This window comes from Bos grunniens, chromosome 6, assembly GCF_055505025.1.
Source record: "Bos grunniens cultivar Pamir isolate PY7600 chromosome 6, Bosgru_T2T1.0, whole genome shotgun sequence".
Lineage (NCBI taxonomy): Eukaryota > Metazoa > Chordata > Mammalia > Artiodactyla > Bovidae > Bos > Bos grunniens.
In genome coordinates, this window is record NC_141170.1 from 100913987 (window position 1) to 100938924 (window position 24938).

The 24938-nt window shown below is 41.4% G+C and overlaps 1 protein-coding gene across 5 annotated transcripts in view; it reads right to left on the reverse strand.

Annotated features, from left to right (window-relative positions):
* The window catches only part of PAPSS1 (3'-phosphoadenosine 5'-phosphosulfate synthase 1), a 125470-nt gene that overhangs the window by 32069 nt on the left and 68463 nt on the right, over positions 1-24938 (reverse strand). For all 5 annotated transcript variants that reach the window (XM_086406969.1, XM_086406967.1, XM_086406970.1 and 2 more), the window contains 4 exons: positions 23716-23827; positions 21179-21384; positions 19335-19470; positions 7450-7718 (listed from right to left, as the gene is read on the reverse strand). In XM_086406969.1, coding sequence (XP_086263095.1) covers positions 7450-7718; positions 19335-19470; positions 21179-21384; positions 23716-23827 — 723 coding nt within the window. The remainder of the gene's footprint in view (positions 1-7449; positions 7719-19334; positions 19471-21178; positions 21385-23715; positions 23828-24938) is intronic.

Consider the following 24938-nt stretch of genomic DNA (forward strand, 5'->3'; position numbering starts at 1 on the left):
AGTTTTCAACATGATGATGTGATACATGTACATACTACCAAAGGGATGTGTTCAATAATCTTACGGTAACCATCTGAAATCCAAAAACCATTTTTTAAAACTAACATTAGCAAAATTGATCAAAACTGACAAAGTTTATCTGTGGCCTTTGCTGATCCCAATTAATGTGGAAAAGCATTCATTTTGTTAAGAAATACTAAATGTGTTTTATGCCCCAGGCCCATAAGCAGGATTAAGTAATACATGACCCCAAGTACTTCAGATAAGAGATTGTGAATCTGTGTTGCACTATTCCAGAAACATTAATAAAATAAATGACCAGAAGACAAAATGATCAAAGAGCTCAAAGAGAGTCAAAGGTTATAATTAAAACTCGGAGGTTTATGGCTCCTATACTTAGGCTCAGATCCTAAGAGCTGTCCCTTTAGTTGTTAAAGGCTTGGAAGTGTTTAATGGGGAGGAACAGGGTTTAAACCTTAATAGACTTCCTATTTACTGCTCCAGATAGCGGTGTAAAGCTTGGACTAATTAAACGAATATATTGCATCACGTGGCAGAATGCTCCTACTGTCCCTGATTAAGGGCATTTGCTCAATTAAATACAATCAGTTGCTACTAAGGAGTCATGTACTAACTGCACCAATAACTTTCATGGCAGCTTATAATGATACATTTTCTCCAGAATTCAACCGGTAATTTTCATTCAAATGCCTTAAAGACCAAGAGAAAACTTACTGCACATGTCTACATTCCAAGATATATCTTACTTTCAGCACGTTCATGTAACACATCTTAAAAAGCATTATTTGTCCTTTATATAAATGGATTACAGCATTTAGTGAGATGGGACAATTTTTTAACATTAGAGAAGTAGCTCTCCCACCACATGCTGCCCTGCCCCCACCTACCCAATTCCTAAAATGGAATTTAGGAATCAAGCCATCAAATCTTTTACAGACTGGAAAATCAGGGACATCCTGTTGATAACCAAATAGGCTAACAGCTGCTCATCATTCTGAGAAGCATTTGTGCTGGAGAAACAAATCTGGTACCAATGCCTTCTAAATGACCTACAGAAAATGATTAAAGGAAGAGTCATTGCTTTTATTTTATTATTATTAGTTGGCAAATGAGCATTACTGGCAAACTTTGTCCTGATGTCACTGGAAAAGCTACAAAAATGAGTGTTGTGTGTGTTTTTTTAACTATAAAAAAATTCATTTGAGGCTGTGAATAAGCCAAATAAGTCAAGCACACAAGTGAGGCACTTGAGAAAAAGAAATGGATAGTTTTCAAAAGCCACTCAATATAACAGTTTAAATCCTGCCAGGTCATAAACATTAAAATATTTAATAGTTTAAAATATGGAGGTATTTGTCAGAATTTCTTAAGTTTGTTCTGTAGAAGTTCAGAAGTTAAAAATTGCCTTTGCTTGGGTACCAGATGCAGTGCTTTCTGACAAGAGCCACAGCTCTTAGCATGTAACTGACACCCCAGAGATTTACATGCAGAAACTGCTCTAATATGCCTTTATTCCCTTCTAGGAAGCCTGGGAGCTCTGTGTAGGCACGGGGCATCTTTAACCTCTTTGCCCTCCTACCGACTGCTATGGCCCCTGACAGGCTTCCAGGCAGCAAGGAGCCTGATGAAAAGAAGACACAGGCTTTGGAGTCAGAAAAGCTTGAGTTTCAGGTCCATTTGCACATCTTGCTGGTTTTAAGATATGACCAAGATTCCCTCCTTGACCTAACTTTGATGAGGTTCCTCCAAGCTCTCAATGCCCTGACCTTCAGAATCCACCTTGTAGGGCTTATACTACCAACTGTGGCAAAAATCTTGCTAAGTCAGTCTACAGCCCCTCCATCCTCAATACATGATCAAATTCTTCATCCCTACCACCTCCAAGTGGTATGTGAACAGGCTGTCCTGCCTTCAGCAAGGATCCTGCTAGGTCCATTTAACCAGAATCATCCCATACCCGTTGTTTCTGATGTTTCCTTCTAGTAATTTTCCAGCCACTGACCACCACTCTGCTCCTTGGCTATAAATCTCCACTTGACCATGATGGATTCAACTGAGCCCAGGTCTCTGTTTCGGTCTCTTTTCCCCATGTTCGAATGTCCCTGAATAAAAATCTATTTTTACTGCTTTAATTACTGCCCAGCTTCAGTTTTCCTGTACAGACCATAGTTACATTACTTGGTCTCTCTGAGCTTCAGTAACTTCAGCTGTAAAATGGAAATAAGAGCTATCTCACGGAACTGTCGTGGGGATGAGGTTATATAATATGCACAAAGAATCTGCTCGGTATATGATAGCCACATATTCAGGCATTCAAGAAATGGTTATTTTCATTTGTCTTCATATTCTTTATTTGAGCTTTATCCTGTCAAACACCAGTGGATATTCCAAATCAGAGGATCCATGCTCTGATGTGGAGTCTGTTAGGAAGTTGGTCATCCCAGGCTCTCTGCCATAATCAAAACACTACAACTTCACACAGATGGATGAGCAGCCTTGAGATGTACACAGCTCCCCTGAGACAGGGACAGAATCCCAGGGATGTTAAGAACTTGCAGCAACCCAGTTTGTTACTGTTTTTTAAGGCAGTTGATATTAATTACCATGTATTGTCACAAGCTAGGCAATGTGTTACTGATTTATATTTATTCTATTTACTTCTCACAACAACAGTTAAAAAAAAATAGGCAGATGTGACTACTACCATGAGGCGGGACGAGATGGTTGGATAGCATTACCGACTCAATAGATGTGAGTCTGATCAAACTCCAGGCGATAGTGAAGGCCAGGGAAGCCTGGACTGCTGCAATGCATGCAACTGCAAAGAGTTGGACATGACTTCAAAACTGAACAACAATGAGGCAGCCATCAGAAGAATACAGAGAGTAAGGGAATTTCCTGGTGGCCCAGTGGTTAGGACTCCACACTTCCAATGCAAGGGGCACAGGTTTGATCGCTGGTTGGGCACTAAGATCCAGCACGTTATGCGGTGTGTCCAAAAAAAAAAAAAAAAAAGAGTTAAGAATATAGATTAAACAAGGGCTTCACAAGTAGCACTAGCGGTAAAGAACCTGCCTGTCAATGCAGGGGACAAAAGAGAGGTGGGTTTGAGCCCTGAGTCAGGAAGATCCCCTGGAGGAGGGCATGGCAACCCACGCCAGTATTCTTGCCTGGAAAATCCCATGGACAGAGGAGCCTGGCAGATTACAGTCCATGGGTCAAAGAGTCGGACACAATTGAAGCGACTGAGCACGCACGCACAGATTAAACAATGATAATCACAACACACAACTGTGGTTTGTGACAAATGAAAAATAAGTTTGAAAAGCCCTGTACTAAAGATTCTACCTCTGATAACAATGTCAGCCAAGGCCATCCTAAATCACTGTTTTGTAACTTCTATAGGATACTTTAAGAATTTATTTCCAGTCTGTTTTCCAAAAATCTGTGGCCACATATTTTAATTTTATATGATAAGATAAAAGAAAAACATTCTGTGGCAGTTAGAGCCCATGGCTCTGGAACCAGACTATCTCAACACTACTGTGTGATCTTGAACAGGTATGTTAACCCCTCTACCTCAGTTTCCTCATCTCTGAATTGAGAATAATCATCATCTATCTGCTCTCTGAGCGTCGTTCTAAGGATGAAGTTAGCTGATACACGTAAAGCACTTGGAACACTTGTCTGCCGGAAGCGCTCAATAAAAACAGGCTATTCTTACATTCTCAATCATGGTATATACATACAACCCATTTACTTCTCCATTTCCTCTTCAGTGAAACTGGTTCGATGAAAATATTTTAGAGGTTGGTTAAGAAATAGTAGATGTTGCCAGCCAATTTTCTAACGTGGTTGAATTTTAGCGATACATTCTCATCAGCAGTGTATTTCTTGTATTTCAGTGTACTTCACAGTGACTTAGCATAAGAAACAGTAAAAGTATATACAGGACACTTGGTTACATACAGCCAGAGGACCAAAATGGCTCAAATGAAACAAGTAACCACGTTTAGCTAAAGAAATACACTGCTGATGAGAATGTATCGCTAAAATGGTACAAACACGTTCGAAAATTGGCTGGCAACATCCACCAAAGCTGAGCAAAGGCTCACCCCTAGAATATCTAGAATTCTAGGTATTAAACCAACAGAAATGCCCACGAAAAGTCATGCACGAACATCTTCACGCCAGTACTATTCTTAATAGCAAACAACTGGAAACTGTGACGCCCATCAACAGTACTGGGTGCAGTGACATGACAGGATACTCCACGGGGCAGAGAGTGACCAACTACAACCAGCTACACAGAAGAGTAAGGTGAGTCTCACCAACATACGCAAAGGAAAAGAAGCCAAATGCCAGAGCAGGCACAGTGTGATTTCAGTTATAAAAGCACGAGGAAAGGCTGGACTAGGCGCCGTGATACAATGCCCAGGCCCCCAAGGGAAGAAGGACTGCTTCCCCACTTTGAGGAGGGCTGCCAGCACACACCCGGCAGGCTGTCAGCCCTCTTTAGAAATTGCCCCTGCAGAAAGAAGACGCAGCGGTCAAAGGCAGGCCCCCTCCCTGGGCAGCCAACCACTGGTCAACACAGAGGTTTAAGTGACTACTTTTTGTGCTACTGAAAGCATCTTTGAAGGGCCTTTCCAGAAGCCCACCCAGGATCAACTCAGGCTTCCACTAAGACCAAACTGCAGCTCAGCTTCTCCTCCAGCCCAACTCTGCTCCCTGCCTTTCTCTTTCTTCCGCAAGTGCTGCTTCCAAGAGCTATCCTCCTGAAGGCTCATCTCTCTCTTAGAGTCTGCTTCCCAGAATTTCCAATGAGCTCATGGGATCTACGCTGTGAGAAGTGAGGACAGTGATGACTATGGCGGGGAGGACGGCAGGGAGAGGAGAGGGCAGGATGCAGATCGTCAAGGGTGCTGGTAACAGTCTTTTCACCTGTCTGGGTGCTGGTCACACGACTGTTTAAATGGGAAAAATTCATTTAATTGTATACCTGGGAAATGTGCACTTTCTCCTTTGTATATTATAGTTCAATATGAAGTTAAAAGCAAATAAGACAAGTAAGAAAATAAGGAGAAAGAGACAGAACCTTAAAGAATATTTAGTCCCACCTCCTGGCGCATGCCTTAAATTACCCTTTTCTGTGAGCTTAAAACATAGCTCAGAGAAGTCGAACCTAAGATTAGGTGGCAAACCAGGCCAAGGATGGTCCAAGAGCCTATGCTGTTTTAACCAGACCACACTCTCGGGTGTAGCTGCTGCTGCTGCTGCTGCTAAGCCGCTTCAGTAGTGTCCGACTCTGTGCGACCCCAGAGACGGCAGCCCACCAGGCTCCTCCATCCCTGGGATTCTCCAGGCAAGAACACTGGAGTGGGCTGCCATACAGGAGTCAAATCTGAGGCCGTGAGAGGGCTTGCTGCAGCCAGCTCACCTCATCAGCTTTGCCTTGCAAGAAGGAAGACTCTGAGGAAAGCCAAAATGCAGGCACCCAAGGGCACCTTTAGGTACCTTGATCTCTGAATTTTCCTCAAGAGACACACCTGGCTCTAAAATGACGGGACTTAAAAACCGTGTTTTTTTTTTTTAACTTAAATTTATTTATTTTAATTGGAGGCTAATTACTTTACAATATTGTATACAAAACAGCATGTTTGACCCTGTGTGGTGCTCTCTCTTCTGTTTTTATTATTTGTCTATCCCCTCGTTGCCACCTTCTCAAAAGCAGTTTTTAGTTTATTTAGGTAATAAAATGTCATACCTTCCCTTTCAGACAGGAATCAGAAACACAAATGGGACAAAATATGTCCTCAGTAGGCCAAGATTAATTCTTTCATTTTCCTCACTGGCTCTTAATGAAGTTATTGATAAACAGCCCTGACCCCTAAATTCATTTCCATCACTCCCACATTGAAAACCACTCATGCGGTAATTCTGGAGAACTTCATTCCAAATGATTCCCTTAAAATGATGGTGATGAAGACAGAACCAAAAAAGAGGTTGGGAAACTACTGGAACAAATTGTTACTTTATTTCCAAAGTAACTCAGGAGAGAGGGGAGTGCATGTACCTGTGAATGATACATGTTGACAGATGGCAGAAACCCACACAGTATTGTAAGGCAATTATCCTCCAATTGAAAATAAACTCTAAAAATAAATAATATCTTAAAAAATATGGATGCAAAAATCATAAATAAATATTAACAAATAGAGAAAAAATAAGATGTAAGAACTAAAGACACGGTGATCTCTGGGAAACTAAAACAGCTTTCAGTACCCAATTCTTATGAATATTTTATACCAACAAAGAGGGAAGATTATGAGGAATTCTACCTGATGTCTTCTAATATATTATTCAGGCTGATCCAAGACAAGAATCAAATACCCTGTAAACTTTTAGCCTGCTGTTACTGTAATTTTCTGTCAGTATGTCTTAGATAAAAAATATACAACCCCACAACTAAGCTCCAATAAAAATTTTCAGGCTTGATCCCAAGGAACAGCCAAACATGTTTTATTTCCTTAAAATTTTTTTTAAGGAAGCTATCACAGAGTATCTACAACTAAATTGTTTTTATCCTTCTAAAAGGGTTTGCCTCCCAAACATACCTAGTAAGTAAATTCATCTCCCTTCAAAGTGAAAACGAGAAAGAATGCAATAATAATGTGCATTTCATTCTTTATCTTAAACTCTCAATACGAAGCTGGCTAGGAATTTTTCACACACTGTTTTTCAGGACATTCACTGATTTATCCACTTATTCAAACAAATATTTTTTGAAAGCCAACTCTACCTTGAAGCAAAAACCTAAGTCTTCTTCCTTATGTATGGTTATAAAAAGATCTCAAAACGTTCCTTTTGACTGCTGAGTAGAACTCTAGAACTCTACTCCACCCAAAATCAAGAAGCAATTTTATTTCCTGACTCGATTAGTCCTTCAATAGAGAACAGATGAAGAATGTTTTCTTTAAAGATACCATCCTTTTCTTCCCACTCAAATACCAGAAGCAAAAATCAGGCCGATTCTGTCCCCTGGGAAGAGTGACTTAGAACTTTGTTAAAGGGATAAGATGCATGCTGTCAGATCTGTGTAACAAGGGCCAGACAACAGCCTGTGTCATACAGACTCAAGGTTGCCCAGCCCTCTGTCTGCAAGGAACTTTCCCTCCTTCACGACTGGGACCACAAACCACCGTAAGAGCAAGAGAACCTCTCCCTGCCTTCCCATTCCTAACAAGACTGCCTCCTGAGGGCCACCTCTAGAGCGCACCCAACAGAGCAGGTGAGTACTCCAGCCTCATGTTCAGAACAGATGTATGATCGGAGGAAATATCCAAAGATAAGTTTGTTGTGGCTACCTGCTGTGTTACTAACAGTGGTTTCAACACTGCTGCAGAGCAAATCTTAAAAGCTATCTACCTCAGTTGGTCCAGCATACATCATGGGAGACGGGAAGATGGCCACCACCGTGGTCTCAGGATTCAGGACTCCTTCCTCCAGCACTGCAGCGTGCTGCTTCATCCGCCACATCAGAGGGACGTCATCATCCTTTGTCCAGCCCCCAAGGGGGTGAAGCAGAAGGACAGGGCGCCGGTAGCCCCTCTCCAGAAGCTGCCTGTGGGTGTCCTGCATTAACAGAGCATGGCCATTGTGTACCGGGTTGCGGAGTTGAAAGGCAAAGACAGCATCTGAAAGAGAATTTCAGAGTTAAGAATAGCACATTTCCAATGTTACCTTCCAAAAGATAAGCAATTCTTCGTGAAGCTTGATGCTCAGGATTAAGCAAACCTGTATGCTCAGAATCAGAAACGGGGGGAAAGCATGTACTGCGCTGACCACTTACTTCAAGGCAGCCTGATACAGTGACTATTAGTTTACACACCTTACAAGCCTCAGGATGTGTCACATAATAGTAATGGGCTTATAACAATTATTTTCTGCATTCATGGGCAACCTGAGGATGAAAATCAGACTGTCTGGCCCGAACACATCTCAGTTCAATGGACTGCAATGCATATAAATTCTTGGTCTATGCCTTAATAATCCATCAGGTCAATCCCATCATCAGATCTAAGACAGTCCTTTATTAAAGAAAGACAGAAATGTAGAGGTTAGAAAATTTACTTACTATCTAAATAAGTTCATTTATACTGATTACTCTAATTGACTGTAATGTTCTGTGACGCCAGGTCTAGATTTTGGATTACTGTTTATGTGCTAAATCGCTCAGTCATGTCTGACTGTTTGCGACCCCGCGAACTGTAGCCCGCCAGGCTCCTCTGTCCATGGGATTCTCCAAGCCAGAATACTAGACTGGGTTGCTATGCCCTCCTCCAGGGGATCTTCCCAACCCACGGACCGAACCCAGGTCTCCCACAATGCAGGTGGATTCTTTATCATCTGAGCCATGCAACAACAATATCCCTTTCAAAGACCATTGCTATTACTCAAATGTTGAAAAGTGCTGAATAAATTAAAGTGGTTGACTATGTATCTTCTGCTTACAACCCTGGCTTCACTCCTACCTGGGGCTCTTGCTGTCAGGAGACCTTTCTCAGAAGGCATGGCTCTTTGGGGTCATAGAGTAATTTTACAGAACAGAGTAACAACCCAGTAAGAGGAGCTCTAAAATCTAATCTAGACTCAGAGAGGAACATCTTCCCCTCCCCTAATAATTTTAGGCTGAATTGTATAATATCCCCAGTCTATTCTCAGTTCTAACCCTCTTCTATCACGGCAACAAAAGGCACAGAAAGAAAACTATGGCACCTAGTTGACCAGGAGGTTTTTGGGGACACATTGTGTGACGTCCCAAGACTGAGAGCATCATCCCTGTGCTATGAAGTTCTCCAGTTACCTTTTATAAATGAACAAGGCTGGTTTACACCAAAGAAATAGCTAGCAGGACATAAGGTACAAAAAAGAAATCTTAATACAAATATGTGCGTATCTAAAATTAATGGGCTTCCCTGCTGGCTCAGATGGTAAAGTATCTGCCTGCAATGCTGGAGACCCGGGTTCGATCCCTGGGTCAGGAAGATCCCCTGGAGAAGGAAATGGCAACCCACTCTAGTACTCTTTCCTGGAGAATCCCATGGACAGAGGGGCCTGGTAGGCTACTGTCCATGGGATCGCAAAGAGTCGGACACAACTGAACGACTTTACTTACTTATCTAAAATTATCCTGCTTTAAGGAAACAGGAGGAGGGGTAATATCACAGTTTTTCTGTCCTTCTAAAAACACTTCAAATTATAGATATCAAAAGATTTCAAAACATCCCTTATTATATAGAACTCCCCTTGCCCAAGACCAAGAGTGACTCTTACTTCCTAATTATCATACTCCAGTCTTTCCAAAAAACAACAAAGACTGTCTCCTGAACACACACACTTCCACTGTTCCACTTACCCTGCATTCTGATTCTGGCCTCGATCTCATCAGTAAGTTTAGTTCTCTCCCCTCTCTTCCCTTCCCTTTACCCATTCTTTGTAAACAGCCTTGAAGAACAACAGACACTTACTAGGCATTAAGGAATCCTACTCCTGAGCTGATGTGTTACTGCACTGATGGGGAGGTGGGGGGCAAGTAGCTCAGGCTTGGACCACGGGGAGGAAAGAGACTAGGAGCACTCTGGGAGCCAGCACAAGCCTGCGGCACCGGGGCCAAGGAGACGCCTGCCTGAGTGGGGTCAGTGGGGCCAGAGCTGAGGAGACAGCTCGTCTGACTGGGAGACGGCACCACACGTGGAGGAACGGCAAGTAAGTAAATCCACGGAAGATGATGGGAGCCGGGATTCTGACTGTAGGAGAGGAAAGGCAAAAATACCAAAAAGGAGAAAGGCTAGAAAAGACCATGTGGTATTGGATTAGGGTTGAAAATAACAGGATGACCTGCCTGATGGCTTTCAGCTGTATGGATAGATGTATTCAGGAATAGATACTTGTGTGAGTATACATGTTTATTTTTTGGTTCTGTCCACTGAAAGGTCCTACAGGCAGTGGCAAAGAGCAAAACTAAAGCCCAAATTTTGCAACCTAAATACTACCCCCTATTTAAATAAACCAGGCTTCCTTGGCAGAAATGGCCAATTCTAGGGCAGGTGTGGAAAGTACAACATGAGATGGAATGTCTTTTATACCATAAAGAAAGGAAGTGCTCAGAGAAGGATGAGGACATGTCAAAGGATACAGCAACCAGGACATGTCAAGGGACGCAGCCCCAGAAGCCAACCTAGGACAAGCTAAACATCAAAGTAAATAATAATTAATGGTTTGAAAACCACTGAGTAAAAGAGGAGTCTATGAATCCAGAAAGAATAAAATAAATGAAAAAAAAACATTGAAGAAGAAGTGGAAACTCTAACTTACAGTATAGAAGGTCAACTAACAAACATAATCAGAACGACAGAATTAGAAAAATCACCGTGTTTGCAGCATGCTAAAACTAACAGATAAAAATTTGATAACAATGGGATATTTATCGAGTCTCAAAATCTCTCCCCCAAAATACTTGTTAGTATGTACAAAATAACTTGTTAATGTTACAGCAGGAAAAACCTGGTAAACACGACCTTTAACACTAAAAGTTAACTTTTAAAAAAGCTAAGCTCATCTGTAAGAGGACAAATTAAAATCGTGAGCCACAAAATATGATGTGCCAATGATTCGGCCTTGCTTCCTATGGGATTCCTGACTAAATGTGTAACTAGAACCTAAACATGAGAAACAGCAGATAAACCAAAGCTGAGAGACCGTCAAGAAAGTAACTAACAGGCACTCTTCAGAAATGCCAAGTCTGTGAGCGACACAAGAAAGACTAAGTGACTGGCCTGAATGAGGCCGACTGAAGACACGGCTGACGTCGGGAAGCACAGTGAAAGGTGGCAAAGGGAAGACTTCCGTTGTCACTGTTGGTTCTGTGATAAAGAACCAACTGGAACAACGGCATGATGGAGTGCAGGACCCAGATTGGTCTCATATCAGTGTATTTTTCTGTGTTTGATGAGCACACTGAGGTTAGGCAGGAGACTGTCCTTATTTTCAGTAAATACATGCGGAAATAACTAAGGGGTAATGAGACATTGTGTCTGCAACTTTCAAAGAAAGTGAGAATGAAAAGGCAAATAAACATAATGTTAATTATGGGATCTGGGTAAAATATACAGGAGCTCTTGGTACTATTATAATTTTTCTATAGATTTTAAAAATTATTTCAAAACAAAACGTTAAAAAACAAAGTAAAAAATTATGATGGGAAACATGAACTGATTACAATGTGTGAATTTTACTTAGATCCTAATTCAAACTATAAAAACAAGAAATGTTAACTACTATGAAATTATCAGAAATACAAACATTGACTAGATATTTGATAGTATTGTGTGTGTGCTCAGTCACTCAGTCGTGTCCAACTCTGTGTGACCCCACAGGCTGTAGCCCACCAGGCTCCTCTGTCCATGGGATTTTCCAGGCAAGAATACTGGAGCGGGTTGCCATGCCCTCCTACAGGAGATCTAACAGACCCAGGGATCAAACCCAAGTCTCCTGCACCTTCAGCATTGCTGCTGCTGCTAAGTCGCTTCAGTCATGTCTGACTCTGTGCAATCCCATAGACGGCAGCCCACCAGGCTCCCCCGTCCCTGGATTCTCCAGGCAAGAACACTGGAGTGGCTTGCCATTTCCTTCTCCAATGCATGAAAGTGAAAAGTGAAAGTGAAGTCGCTTAGTCGTGTCCGACTCTAGCGACCCCATGGACCGCAGCCTACCAGGCTCCTCCGTCCATAGGATTTTCTAGGCAAAAGTACTGGAGTGGGGTGCCATTGCCTTCTCCGTTCAGCATTGCAGGCAGATTCTTTACTGCTGAGCCATTGGGGAAGCCTATTTGATAGTATTAATAAAGCTATTATTATTTAGGTGCAACCGTGATATCATGGCTCTATTTTTAAAGTCCTAACTTTTAAGAAATACTTTCTGAAATATTCAGATGGAAATGACATGAGGTCTGAGATGTGCTTCAGAATAACATGCAGGCATGCAGTGGGGTAAGCAGCAGCACAAGGGAAACACGATTAGTCAAGAGTTGGTACAACTGAATTTGGGGTGGAGGTAAATGGGGACTCATTCTTACTATTATAAACGTAAAGTGTTACTTTAAAGTGTTACTTCAGATTCTTACCAAGGAAGCCTAATATATCTACTTACAAATATAAGTAGCATATATTTGAAGTTTTCTCTAAACATTTTTAAAAGTGAAGATACACACGGAAGAAGCACTGTTTTGGAACAGGATATTTACAGTTTCAAATCACAAGTCTAGCAGTTTTTAACCATAGACTGTGGTCTTTAAGGTCTTAATTTCACTTGTGACATCTTCCTAGTGGGGCGATACTAAAGTTACTGTTATGAAGATAATATAAAGTACCCAGCACGGTGAGATGCACACTGCAGTCACTTAATAAATCTAAGTTCCTTAAGACAATTCATTCTTTAAAAAAAAAAAAAAAAACAGAAAAGCATCATATCTAAAAGTTCCTGGCAGGAAAATTGAACCCACTGTTCTACTGGTGGCTCCAGGTCTACTGCAGACGAATACCCCAGTGAGTGTTTAAAGATGAGGGTGCGTTAGCTCTGCGCTGGGACATGCAGCCGTCAGCTGTCCTTAATGAGGAACAGGTGTCTGTGAGCAGGACCCCTGGGTAATACATCTCAGGTGTGTGATGACTACATTCCTAGGCTTCAGTCAGGGCAAATCTCATTCTGTAAGATCGCCATTTTGCAAGATTATTTATATGACAGGATGTGCAAAAGGAAACATAAAAAATAAATTCTGTCTCAAATACACATATTTCACAGGTTCTAATAATTCACCTACCTAGGCTTCCTTTCCAAAAAGAATTAATCTAGCTCCACATGGACATTTAACAGATAAAGTTAAGATGAATGACTTCTTAAAAGTTTACATTAGCAGCATATAAAGGATTTTACTGCCAAAATTTCTTCCAGGTAGAATTATTTCCTTGTTACCAGGTCCATTCAGAAATGCAGTGATCATTTGGTCTGCCCATTTTTTTCTTCCCCGTATTACCAGGCTTTTCCTAAACTTCCAGTCTTTTCAATCCCTTATAACTATTTATCAATGAATTACCCAAATGGTTTTAACTGTCTGTAGCTGCAGACTGCATTTTCATCCCTACCATCTGGTTTCTCCACTAAAGAACTTACATGGATGAACAATGTAACAGGAGTAACTGATCCATTGGAAGCTTACATTCCCAAGGTATTGTCCCAACTAACATAACCCAACATGCATCACTATTAAATTTTCCTCCATCAATTTTCCATCAAGGATGGACAAAGAATAATGGGCTACTATGGACCTTGGCCCACTGATACTTACAGCAACTCTCAATAATTTTTCACATTCTCATCCCCATTTCCTAAAGGACAGTGAATTCCCTATTGTCACACCATAACTGGTATAAAATATTTACCTTTTAACTTATAACTCCTAATGGCTTAGTTTAAGACTGAATGCTTTACCAAAGATCAGAGTTTCAACTGTGTTTGAAAATGGGACATTACCTACAAAATGACTGAAGCTTAATAGTAACATTTATGATTTCCATTTCTTTCTAGCCCTCTGTCCTCATTCCTGGGATGTGTGTATGCGCCTGTGTTAGTTGCTGAGTCATGTCCAATTCTCTGTGACCACATGGACGGTAGCCTGCCAGGCTCCTCTGTTCGTGGTACTCTCTAGGCAAGAATATTATGATTTCCATCTCTTTTTAGCCCTCTGCCTTCATTTCTGGGAAAGGACCAGGAATTCTATTATTTTGGCTTATAGAAAGTACACTGTGAAGTTGCTAATGCTGTGCACAAAAGCAAACTTTTTCCTTCAAGAGCTGGAGTGAATATTTTACGCTTTTCAGGCTATGGGGTTTCTGCTGCAACTACTCAAATCTGCACGAGTAGTGCAACAATAGTCACAGAACGATGCATAAACGAGTGAGTGTGGATATTTCCCAATAAAACTTTATTTACAAGAACAAGCAGTAGGCCAGATCTGGCCTGCAGGCTGTAACTTACTGACGTCTCAAAGACAAATGAAATTTGGGTGATGGAAGTGAAAACACTACAGCCAAGCCACCTGGTGAGATCAAAAGTGTGGAAGCAGGAAGGCAGACGTGTCTGAGGACACAGAATTATCCATTTTGTCAAAGATGGATACGAAGCCTAGCACATGGTATCACACAGAATTCTGAAACACAGGTTAGGAAGGATACTGCATTCCAAACAGAGGCTATGCATTTATCAGCCATAGTTCAGAGAGAACTGGCCTAGGAGACTGTGCAGGGTTGATGTGGGTGAGAGTCAGGGGGTGGAGTGGAGAGACAGCAAAACCAGAAGGCTGCTGCAGAGAAACATGTGCCCCACATTTTCCATATAAAGTAAACCATCCTCCAGACTTCCACTGCCTCTGCTCACCCAATGTGTTCCTCCCCCAGCATACAGGCAGGCTCCTGTGACAGATCACAACCCACACCCTGTGCGTGGGGTCATATACCGTAACCACATGGCAACAGTGAAGACAGGTGCTACCCTCACAACACGGGAGACCTGGGTTCAATCCCTGGGTCAGAAAGATCCCCTGGAAAAGGGAATGGGTAGCCACTCCAGTATTCTTGCCTGGAGAATTTCATGAACAGAGGAGCCTGGCAGGCCATAGTCCAAGGGGTCGCAAACAGTCAGACACAAATGACTAACACATACATACAAATGAAATACTGAAGAAAATTTGGAGAGAAAAGAACCAACCCAAATGCATGATCTTAATATAATTGGTTTGGGTTTTTTGCAGTCTCCTAGTTTTTCTCCTTATGCATACATTTTTACACAGATGTGATCAAATGCGTATGACATTTTATACTCTGCTTGGCCCATTTTAGTCTAATCACCTGTTTCTGACATCTTGTAGTCCTCTCAGAACCATAAGGTTCACTGCTGGGTCCTATGACATTCTTTCTTTACAGACTCATTCAGGAAACTTACCCCTCTGCCTGGATTCAATTACCATGTGCATACAGATGGCTTCTGTTAGCTGCATCTCTAAGTCCTGACCTTCCAACTCATCAGTTACAGAGACTTATTACTAAAAACATTTCAATAGATATTGCTCATTACCGCTCCCACCCCCTCAATTTCTCCACCTTCACTATTACCCGCATATCTCAAGCCAAAAGCAGGCCCAGCTCCCCAGACATCTATATTTCATGCCTAAGTAAGGACGAACCCCACAGTACAGCTTCTCTCCTTCTCCTCTGCATTCGATACCAGCCAGGAGCCAACACATTATGTTCAGTACAGTGTGATCCCTGCCCTGCAGCAGGTGGAAGGGGAAGAAGACAGTGGGGAAGCTTCTTCTGAGACTGCACTGACATGCGATGGGGAAGGAATGGCTCCAGAGTGTTTCCTGGTGGTGGAAGGAGGGTGGACCCCAACCGCCTGGATATAGGCAGGGCACAGGCTGCCTGACCGAGCAGCACGGTCCTGGAACACAATGCGGCATACTGAAAACACCTGGGCCGGGCCCCTGCACTGTAGTTCCTCAGCAAAGGGCCCAGGGACGGCAGCAGGTTCCCAGCAGAGCTGCCGTGAGCCACGAATGGACTGGTCAGCAGGGGAGTGCTCCAAACTCCTTCCCCCAGATTTCTCAGAACTGCGCTTCGCTGCCCAGCCCACAGGCAGAGTCCTGGACTGCAGCCCAACCGCTAAACCCAGAATTACAACATCTTCCTGCTTCCTTCCTTTCAACTTCTCTGAAAACTGTCCTACATACAGCACTAATTAATAAGTCTTCTCTTTCAGTCCTAGGCAAGCTCTACTATCTGCCATTTTACTCCAAAACTGTAAGTACAGGCATTTCTGATTTTCCTCAAATCAGTGTAATAGCTGAACAAGAGTCCTGAGAACAGTGCCACGGCTGCCAGGGGAGAGGGGAGAGGTGAGGGCACTCTGTTTATTTCCGTGGGAGATTTTTTAAGATAGTTGGAAACAAACAAACAAAAAACTAGTTTGATCCCCCTCCTCCCTCGGGCCTGTCATAAATCACCAGTCTTTCTTTTACTTGAACTGCTCATGAGGGAATAAAGAAAAAAAAATCCACAAGACAGAGATAGGCCACTTGAGTAAATACGAATAGACTAGAATTTTTCACAAACAGGGACTCTCACACCCCAAACATGGCAGCAAGTTGTTTTCTTTCTTCAAAGTGCTTTCAAATTAACGTGAAAAGTAATGTTGAATATAAAGCTTTTTGCCAAATAGACCCTGTACTGTCTGCTCTGCATTCACCTTCCCCTCTAGTCCATGTCTCCTGTGCATGTGTGTGTGCGTGCACACGTGTGTGTGCACGTGTGTGTCCAGGGGCAGGGGGAGGACTGCACGCCTACCTCCCCAAGGCAGACCCCAACAGGCAAGCAGAGGATGGAGGAGAAAACATCTGCCCCCAGCATGGTGACCACAGCCACGCCCACACCCCAACTATCTCCTGCCTGCTACCCTTCCCTGCAGTGCCAGCCTTCTCTTTCCCCACTTAAGAAACCATGTCAAGAATGGTAATACTACCCCAAATTGCTAGTCCCCAAATGCCTCGTCATTCCTTGGCAGCTCCCTTAACCTTGACCACCCGTCTTTAAATACTCACTTTGTCAGATAATGCTCACAGCCTCATCTGAGTGTGCCCTGACCCGGCTGATAGAGGCTCTGTCACCCAACCTCAGATTGTAGCATCTCCTGCTCACTGCCTTGTGGCAGTGCCTTCAGAGGCAGACGATCTGCTTCCGCCTCAGCTTCCTCATGTATCTATCATTCCCAACTTTGCCTAAGATATCTATCTACTATTTCTATCAATTCATTTAAAATATGGTCTGGTTCAATAAACTCTACAAGGCTTTTTCAGATGTATTCAGCACTGTGCTAGCACACACTAGCTTGAAAGGAATTATGCCAATATTTCCTTTTGTAACCCAGCAGGACTCCACTGTGTATAATAAACACTAATGTGGCTCTTAATTGGCTTAAGTGAAATTCATTCTTTCCAAGATAATGGTCAATCATCCATGGTTCAAAGAACCTGCCACCTGGAACCATGACACCTGCAATCACATGGGTGTTAGTGATTTTCCAATCCTTCCAGCTACAGAATGGGTTAGAAACACCAAAACTGACCCTATCAATGTGCACAGGACAATAGCCCACACAAGGTAATCAGAGTTCTTCTACTATGATGAGGGAAGGAGGGGGAAGAGGTTAAAAAGGAATCCTAAGTAAAAGAAAAAAAAGAATCTCCTCTTTTCTCTCCCTTGAATTATGATTTGTACACACAAGTAGATGACTTGTTACTGGCTTCCGGAAAAGAATGAGTAAGAACTATAAAGGAAGGTCCTCAATCTGTTGTTTATTTGCTTTAGTCTAAAATGGAAAAGTAAACAAAATAACACCCCACCATCTTTTTTGCTTGATTTAAGGCAAATAACTGGCTCCCAGCTACTTTAAACAAAAGTTGCAATCATTCATTATGCAACAAATTCTCTAAATGATTTAAAACGTTTGGCCCCACAAGGAAGAATGCAAAACAGATGTAACATAAAGTCTCCGATTATGAATGATAATTTCATGATAAGACCCTTCAACAGTGCCAAAAGATTATTATTAACATGAGCTCCTGATATAAATTATATTGGAAAAAAAATACTCAGCAAGTCCTCAGTTAAACATGTTCCTGCTTACTAGAAAAAAAGAGGTCTATACGTGTTAAATTATCAGATGCTTCTGGCCACAAACAAGATAAGACTCAACTAGAAGCATCTTCTATAACTGAAACATGCATTAGGTCTTTTGAGTAAAAAATGTGGATACAGAGGACTCGAGGGTTGATCAGAAACTCAACAGTATAAGATTCTCATGGATTCTCATAGTTACAGAATGGCTGCCGAAGCTCCAAACACTGAACCCGTGCATGATCACGTCCAAAGCAAGAGGAAAAGGAAGGATGGAAAAAGATAACTTTGTGTCCTAAGCCTGATTCTCTTCAGAAAGGAAAACCTCTCCCAGAAGCCCCGCTTCCTTACACTTCAAAGGCCAAACCAGACTTACACACGGACCTTTAAGTCACATACTGACAAAAGAGAAAGGGGCACCATCCGGACTTACAGCAGGCGTGATACAGTCCCCTGCGACTTGCCCAAACCTGTCAGCAAAAAGGAAGAAAACAAGCTGCTGTATCAGCAAGCAGCGGGTGTCACAGACAAATTCCTGCACAAGTGGCTTAGGCCAAATAAGTGCTTCAAACTCAGAGGTGAGGAATAAAATTCAGAAGCAGAAATGTGGTCCTACACTATCAAATACCCTGAGGTGTCTAAGCAGGAAATGTGAATGAATGAGCAGGCTGCTGAGGCCCATGGAGCCCTGAAGGGGTGTGCCCGGATCACATCTCCAGTTCCTGATCCATTTCACGTTGTATCAATTATCAGCAAACTACAATAGAGCTATCTCCTCAATTTCTACACAGAAGTTATTTGAAAAAGCAGTACCCATGCTTAGGGTTTAACCATTTCCAGAGTGAGAATTCATAAGCAGTATGATTATAAGAGGCTTGAAATTCTTCAGACCTTAAAAAAGCCTCCCAAAATCTACAGCAAACGCTGTGGCACCTGTGGGTGTACCAGCATAAACACATTATTTACCTAGCTTTGTGTAAAAGACCTGCTAATCACAGATGTCTAATATAAGAATCCCTGTCCTGGGACACTTTCTAAGGCAGTATTATAAAGAAGGGTTTCTACAGACTCTCCACTTCCACTGCTCCACTTCATCCTAATTCAGAAATCTGAAATCATTATTAACCTACTCTTCAATGGCTTTTTCTGTTGTTTTTTGACTGTCTCTCTCTAATACACCATAAGCTCCTGTTTACTTGTGAATACTCAGCGCTTGGCACTCAGGCACATATAACAGATGAGCAACGAGCACTTGGTGAATGAAGAGTGAACGTGTTATTGCTGTTCTATTGTTTTCTGCAGAATGTCATTATTTCTATTGTTTTACACAGAATGGGAGCGAACTACACAGGTGGATTCAGACTGACTATAATAGCTTTCCTTACATATTCCATTGCTAACTCCACTTATCTTTACTCCTCAATCTGTCTTACTTTTTAGTAAGTGTTGGAAAAAATCCTTAAGAACTTCCCCATCAAGCAGAGACTCCAAACAGTCCCATGTGAGATAATCAGATCCGTGTCTTACCTGCATTCATATCTTTAAACTTTTGCTTTAGCTCAGTAGGAGTAAAACGATACTGATCAAGACCATCATTCCAATAAATTCGGTCCAAGACTTGAAGATCTCCTCCAATCAGCCAATCTCCTTGTTCCATAACCATCTAATGGCAAGAGAAAGAAAATTATTTTTTTTTAAACAGGAATCAAGATCAAAATAAGAACATTTCTCTCACACAAGTTATATATACCTATAAATTATGCTCATCTTAAGGTTAATGGTAAATCTGTTTGGCTTATCAACTGAACTGGGAATGAGAAATGCTGTAGAATTAAAATACATTTTATAATTTCACAAAAGATTTGTGATACAGCTATTATATTTGCATATGAAATGCAAACAAAATCGAAATGAATAATTATAACCTTTTAAGTAACAAAAACATTCTTTTAATTGTTGCTGCATGTCGATTAACAGAAAAATGGGTCACTCTGCTCTCTTTGTGTTCTCCAATCCTAAACTTTTGAGCAATTAAAGTAATGATGATGAGAAAAGACAGGAGAAACCAGAGGAATACCAGCTAGTGATTAATGTTACAGAGAAAACAAACAGGGCATGGGAACACAGTATCCAGGGATAGAGTGAATGGCATTTAAGGACAAAGGAGTCAGTATATCTCAGTATATTCCCCTACCGACGATCAGGGCGAACCTGAGCCCCTGGAGTGGAAGTGTGGCATCTTAAACACTGGACTGCCAGCAAAGTCCCATATCTGCCTATTTTTTAAATTTAATTGCTCTTTTTTGTCCTACAGAAGATAATGAAATAAAATTTAGCACACTTCCATGATTTAAACAGATACTATATACATTTTCTGGAGAAGGCAATGGCACCCCACTCCAGTATTCTTGCCTGGAAAATCCTATGAACGGAGGAGCCTGGTAGGCTGCAGTCCATGGGGTCGCTAAGAGTCGGACACGACTGAGCAACTTCACTTTCACTTTTCACTTTTCACTTTCATGCATCAGAGAAGGAAATGGCAACCCACTCCAGTGTTCTTGCCTGGAGAATCCCAGGGACGGGGCAGCCTGGTGGGCTGCCGTCTACAGGGTCGCACAGAGTCGGACACGACTGAAGTGACTTAGCAGCAGCAGCATATACATTTTCTAGATATACAGAGCTACTAAAATTTCACTTAGGGCTTTTTTTTTTGGCTGCCCCATAAAGCTTGTAGGACCTCTGTTCCCTGATCAGGGATGGAACCTGGCCCCAGCAGTAAAAGCGCCGAGTCCAAACCACGGACTCCCAGGGAATTCCCTCAGTTTCTCTTACAGTTCAAAGTCTACTTTAAAACAAAGGACAGAAATGTGACTTCGGTGATAATGTTTCACATACAATACATAAAATAACATGAGGCCCTGTGAGGAGACTAAAACTGCACTGTTTGCATACCGGAAACACAATGTTCAATTAAAAGTCCAGCTTAGATCCACTCACCCTGCTGTGGGCTCCCGCAGCATCCTGCCCTCACATCCTACCCGTAACTACAAGATCAGTATCTGCTCCACCACCAGACAGCTCACAGCAAGCACGAAAGGACTGTGCCTGCCGTGCACACCACCCAACGTTCCCAGCACTGGCACCTAGCTCACGGCCTGGCGTACAGGAGGTGTTTAAACAATATTTGCTGAACATGTGTCTGCACCAAAATGACAAGCTTGTATGCTCATCACACGAATATAAGTTCCAGCCTTGATTCTGCAAAATATTAATGGTTCTGATGGCAGAGTTGATATACAGGTAATGCCTCACAGTTCAGCACAAGCATTATTGGCAAATCAAGACAAAACGCAGCAAGGTTTACTCAGGACCTTGATATAGGGGTGATTCTTGCATGTTGTTCCCCACTGCCTGGCACAGCGCTCCTCCTTCCTGTGTTCAAAAAACTCTGGATTGCGAAGAATAGCCACCCGGCGGCCCTCATACATCAGCGCAAATGCCGTGCAGCCATCCAGCCTCTCTTTGTCTTCCTGAGTAGCCGTCAGGACTATAGGTACTGACAGGTTAATGACACCCCCTGCAGGGCACAAAAGAAGATAAAGCGCACAGCTTATGTTACTCAACAGGTCTCATATCTACCTTTCACACTTCAGCAGACACTCTTCAAATAAAAGATTTACTACTCCAGTGATAAGTTCTATTGGCACCTGGCACAGAAAATCAGGGAGAGAACAAGCAACAAATCCAGAGTTTAAAAAAAAAAAAAACAAACAGCAAAAATTCAGAACATCAATTGTAGCAATACTCTTCACAACCATTCATGAATCTGTCTTTAGGGGGAAGAATCACAGATTGTAACAAGGAAGAACTGCTGGTTAAACCTAACATCACCAAAAATGTACGAGTAAGATTAGCAATTGTGCTTCAGGGCCCTTTCAGGACAAATATGAACCCTTGCTGATCACTACATTTTGAGTGGCAAGTTACTTGAAGATACTTGCTAGACTTGGGTCTAGATCCTTGAGAAAGGAAGACAAAAACATTCATAACGTTTTTTTTTTGTTTTTTGATCAGAATGGAACTAATGTCAGCTATCACGGGTGACGAAACAAGTAAATAATCAGTGTCTCCATTTACATCAAAATATGCTGCTGGTGAGACAGAAGGCACATTCTCGGTTCCCAACCTTTCAAGAGCTAAAAGTGTTTTCTTCTTTTCCCACTCATCATGTACAGGTTAGGAAAATAAAATGCATTCTCAAATTCATATGTGGATGTTATTTACATATCAAAGAGAAACCATATTTTTTTGGAAATCATGGCATGCCTTCTTGGGGCAAAAGATGTCAACAAAATCAGTGATAACTGCTTGACTATTTTAAAATTACCACCACAAGGTAGAGTTCAAAATGGAAAATTAATAGACAGATTTGTACCACATCCAAGACTGAATCATTACTAAGGAGGCAGTCCATAGTAACTTCTACCATTATTTCCAAAGAAGAAAATCAAAAAGTAAAATTCAATCCTTATGTTCTTGTGATAAAAGTTTCTTGAGATCAAGGATTAGGAATTACATTTTCTAGTATCTGTTTATTTCCCTGGTCAAAAAAAGTTCTTCATAACACAGAAGAATATGATTGCAATTTTGTAGGGTTCTATGACTTCTTTTTAAATGGAAGTATTGTAGCTGAGGTACAATATTATGTTAGCTTCAGATGTACAACACTGTGATTCAACATTTAAATACAATATTTAAATCATCATGAAATGATCACCATAAGTCTAGTAATCATTTGTCACCATATAAAATTATTACAGTATTATATTTATGCTAATAATTATATGCCTGTGACTTATTTATTTTATAGCTGGAAGTTTACACCTCTTAATCCCCTTCACCTTAGCCTACTCCCATCCCTTCCCTTCTAGCAACCATGAGTTTGTTCTCTGTATCTACAACTCTATTTCTGTTTTGTTTGTGCTTTTGTATTTTAAATTCCACATATGAGTGAAATCACATGGAAATTTGTCTTTCTCTGTTTGACTTATTTCACTTTAACATAATAACCTCCAGGTCCATCCATGTTGCAACAAATGGCAAAAGTTCTTTCTTTTTTTACAGCTGAGTAATACTCCTGTGTGTGTGTGTGTGTGTGTGTATCTTCTTTATCCATTCACCAACTGATGGGTGCTTAGGTTGATTCCATGTCTTAGTGACCATAAATAATGCTGCAATGAACATATGGGTGCATATACCTTTTGTAGTTACTGTTTTTGTTTTCTTCAGATAAATACCCAGAAGGGGAATTGCCAGATCATATGGCACTAGAGCTCTTTACAAGTTAGTAATATCTCCTTTACTGTAGTAAATTAATGTTACCAACAGTATACAAAGTTTAAGGTAGCTAGAATGTAATGACAATATCTTAAATATAGATTTCTTTGGCAATTGCTTCAATGTTTTAAAATAAGAAAACCATCCTTTCAGCCACCTATTTCAGGATTTCTAAACTTGGACTCCCTGATTCCTTGTTAGAACACCTGGCTTAATAAGCAAGCACGGGCTTCAGTACAGCACAATTTAGTGACTATGTACACTTTTGGAAGAGGCTTTCCACCGTGATCAGGTAGATATGGAATAGGGAAACTGCATTCGTTTTTTAAACCCATTTTCAGCCCTAACCCCCAGGTTGTCCTTCTCCCTCACAATAAATCACAATCAGGAAAACTAAAACTGGAAAAAGGATCTCAGGATATACTTAAAATATTCAGTACTGATACAATTTAGTCTTAAAGTGCTATCTCCAATTAAGATGTTACCAGTACTCTCTCTAAACAGTGACCAATCCCTGGAAATATGTGCCCTCTTTTCCACACTCAATGCACCTGAATGTCCAAAGTCTTACCATCCAGAAGACAATCGAAATGAAGACACTGCAAGTACTCCCTCTCTCTCATAAAGCCGTTCAGCGGGGTTGCCCAGCCTTCTGCCAAAACCTGCACCCACTGCAGATCCACCTAGTAAATGAGACAGTAGAGAACAATGCTCTATTTCATGTTCTCAGCAACAAAAGCAGTAATGGTTTTCTGGAGTTTCATTTTGAAAGTAATGGTAACAAACTTCTCAAGAACGATTATAGATTATACAAATCTAATAAACAACAAGGGCACTAAGAAAATATGCATTTTTCTTAATAAATTTAAATAACATTTCTAATAAGAATAGCATCTCCTAAATCAGCATTCCTCAAACTTCAATATGTGTAAGAAACCTCTGGAAGACTTGTTAAATAAAGACCATTCCACATCAGTTTCTGATTTAGCTGGTTTGCTATGGGGGACAAAGATTTGTATTTTTAACAGGTACCCAGAAAATGTTAACAATAATGTTCTAGAAACTACACTCTGACAACCACTGTTCTAAACTAAAACAAACTTTAGATAAAAATACTTACCAAAAGGGTCCCTCACCAATGACATTCATTTTACAAACACTGTATTATTTCTTGAACTTTAAGATTTCTAGTGTATCTGATCAGAATATTAAAGAATTGATAAATTAATGATGAATTCATGTAAGCTGGGGGGGTGGCTTCCCCAGTGGCTCAGCGGTAAAGAATCCACCTGTATTTCAGGAGATGCTAGCTCAATCCTTGGGTTAGGAAGATCCCCTGGAGAAAGAAATAGCAACCCACTCTGGAAATCCCATGGACAGAGGAGATTGGAGGGCTACCGTCCATGGGGTTGCAAAACAGTCAGACACGACTTAGCGACAAAACAATGTAAGCTGGATATGCTCACTTTTAACTTGGTACATGTTAAAAGAGATTCTCAAAAGAGACAAGATAAAGCACCTGACCAAGAGGTGTGCAGTAAGATGTGGCTTACCATGTATTCCCAAAGTATGCTGGCCAGCATGTTCCACTGAAAAATCAAATAATGGCAAAGTACATCCCTCCTTGAATTCACAGGAAAAAATGATATTCATGCACCAAATTGTTTCATTTTCAAGTTCTCCTCTTATTAATTCTTCCTAAGCATCTGACATGGTCCCTATTTGTCTCTACTGGAATCTAATTCTAGATGGTATTTACTATAAACTGAATGTTTATGTCCCCCCTAAATATGT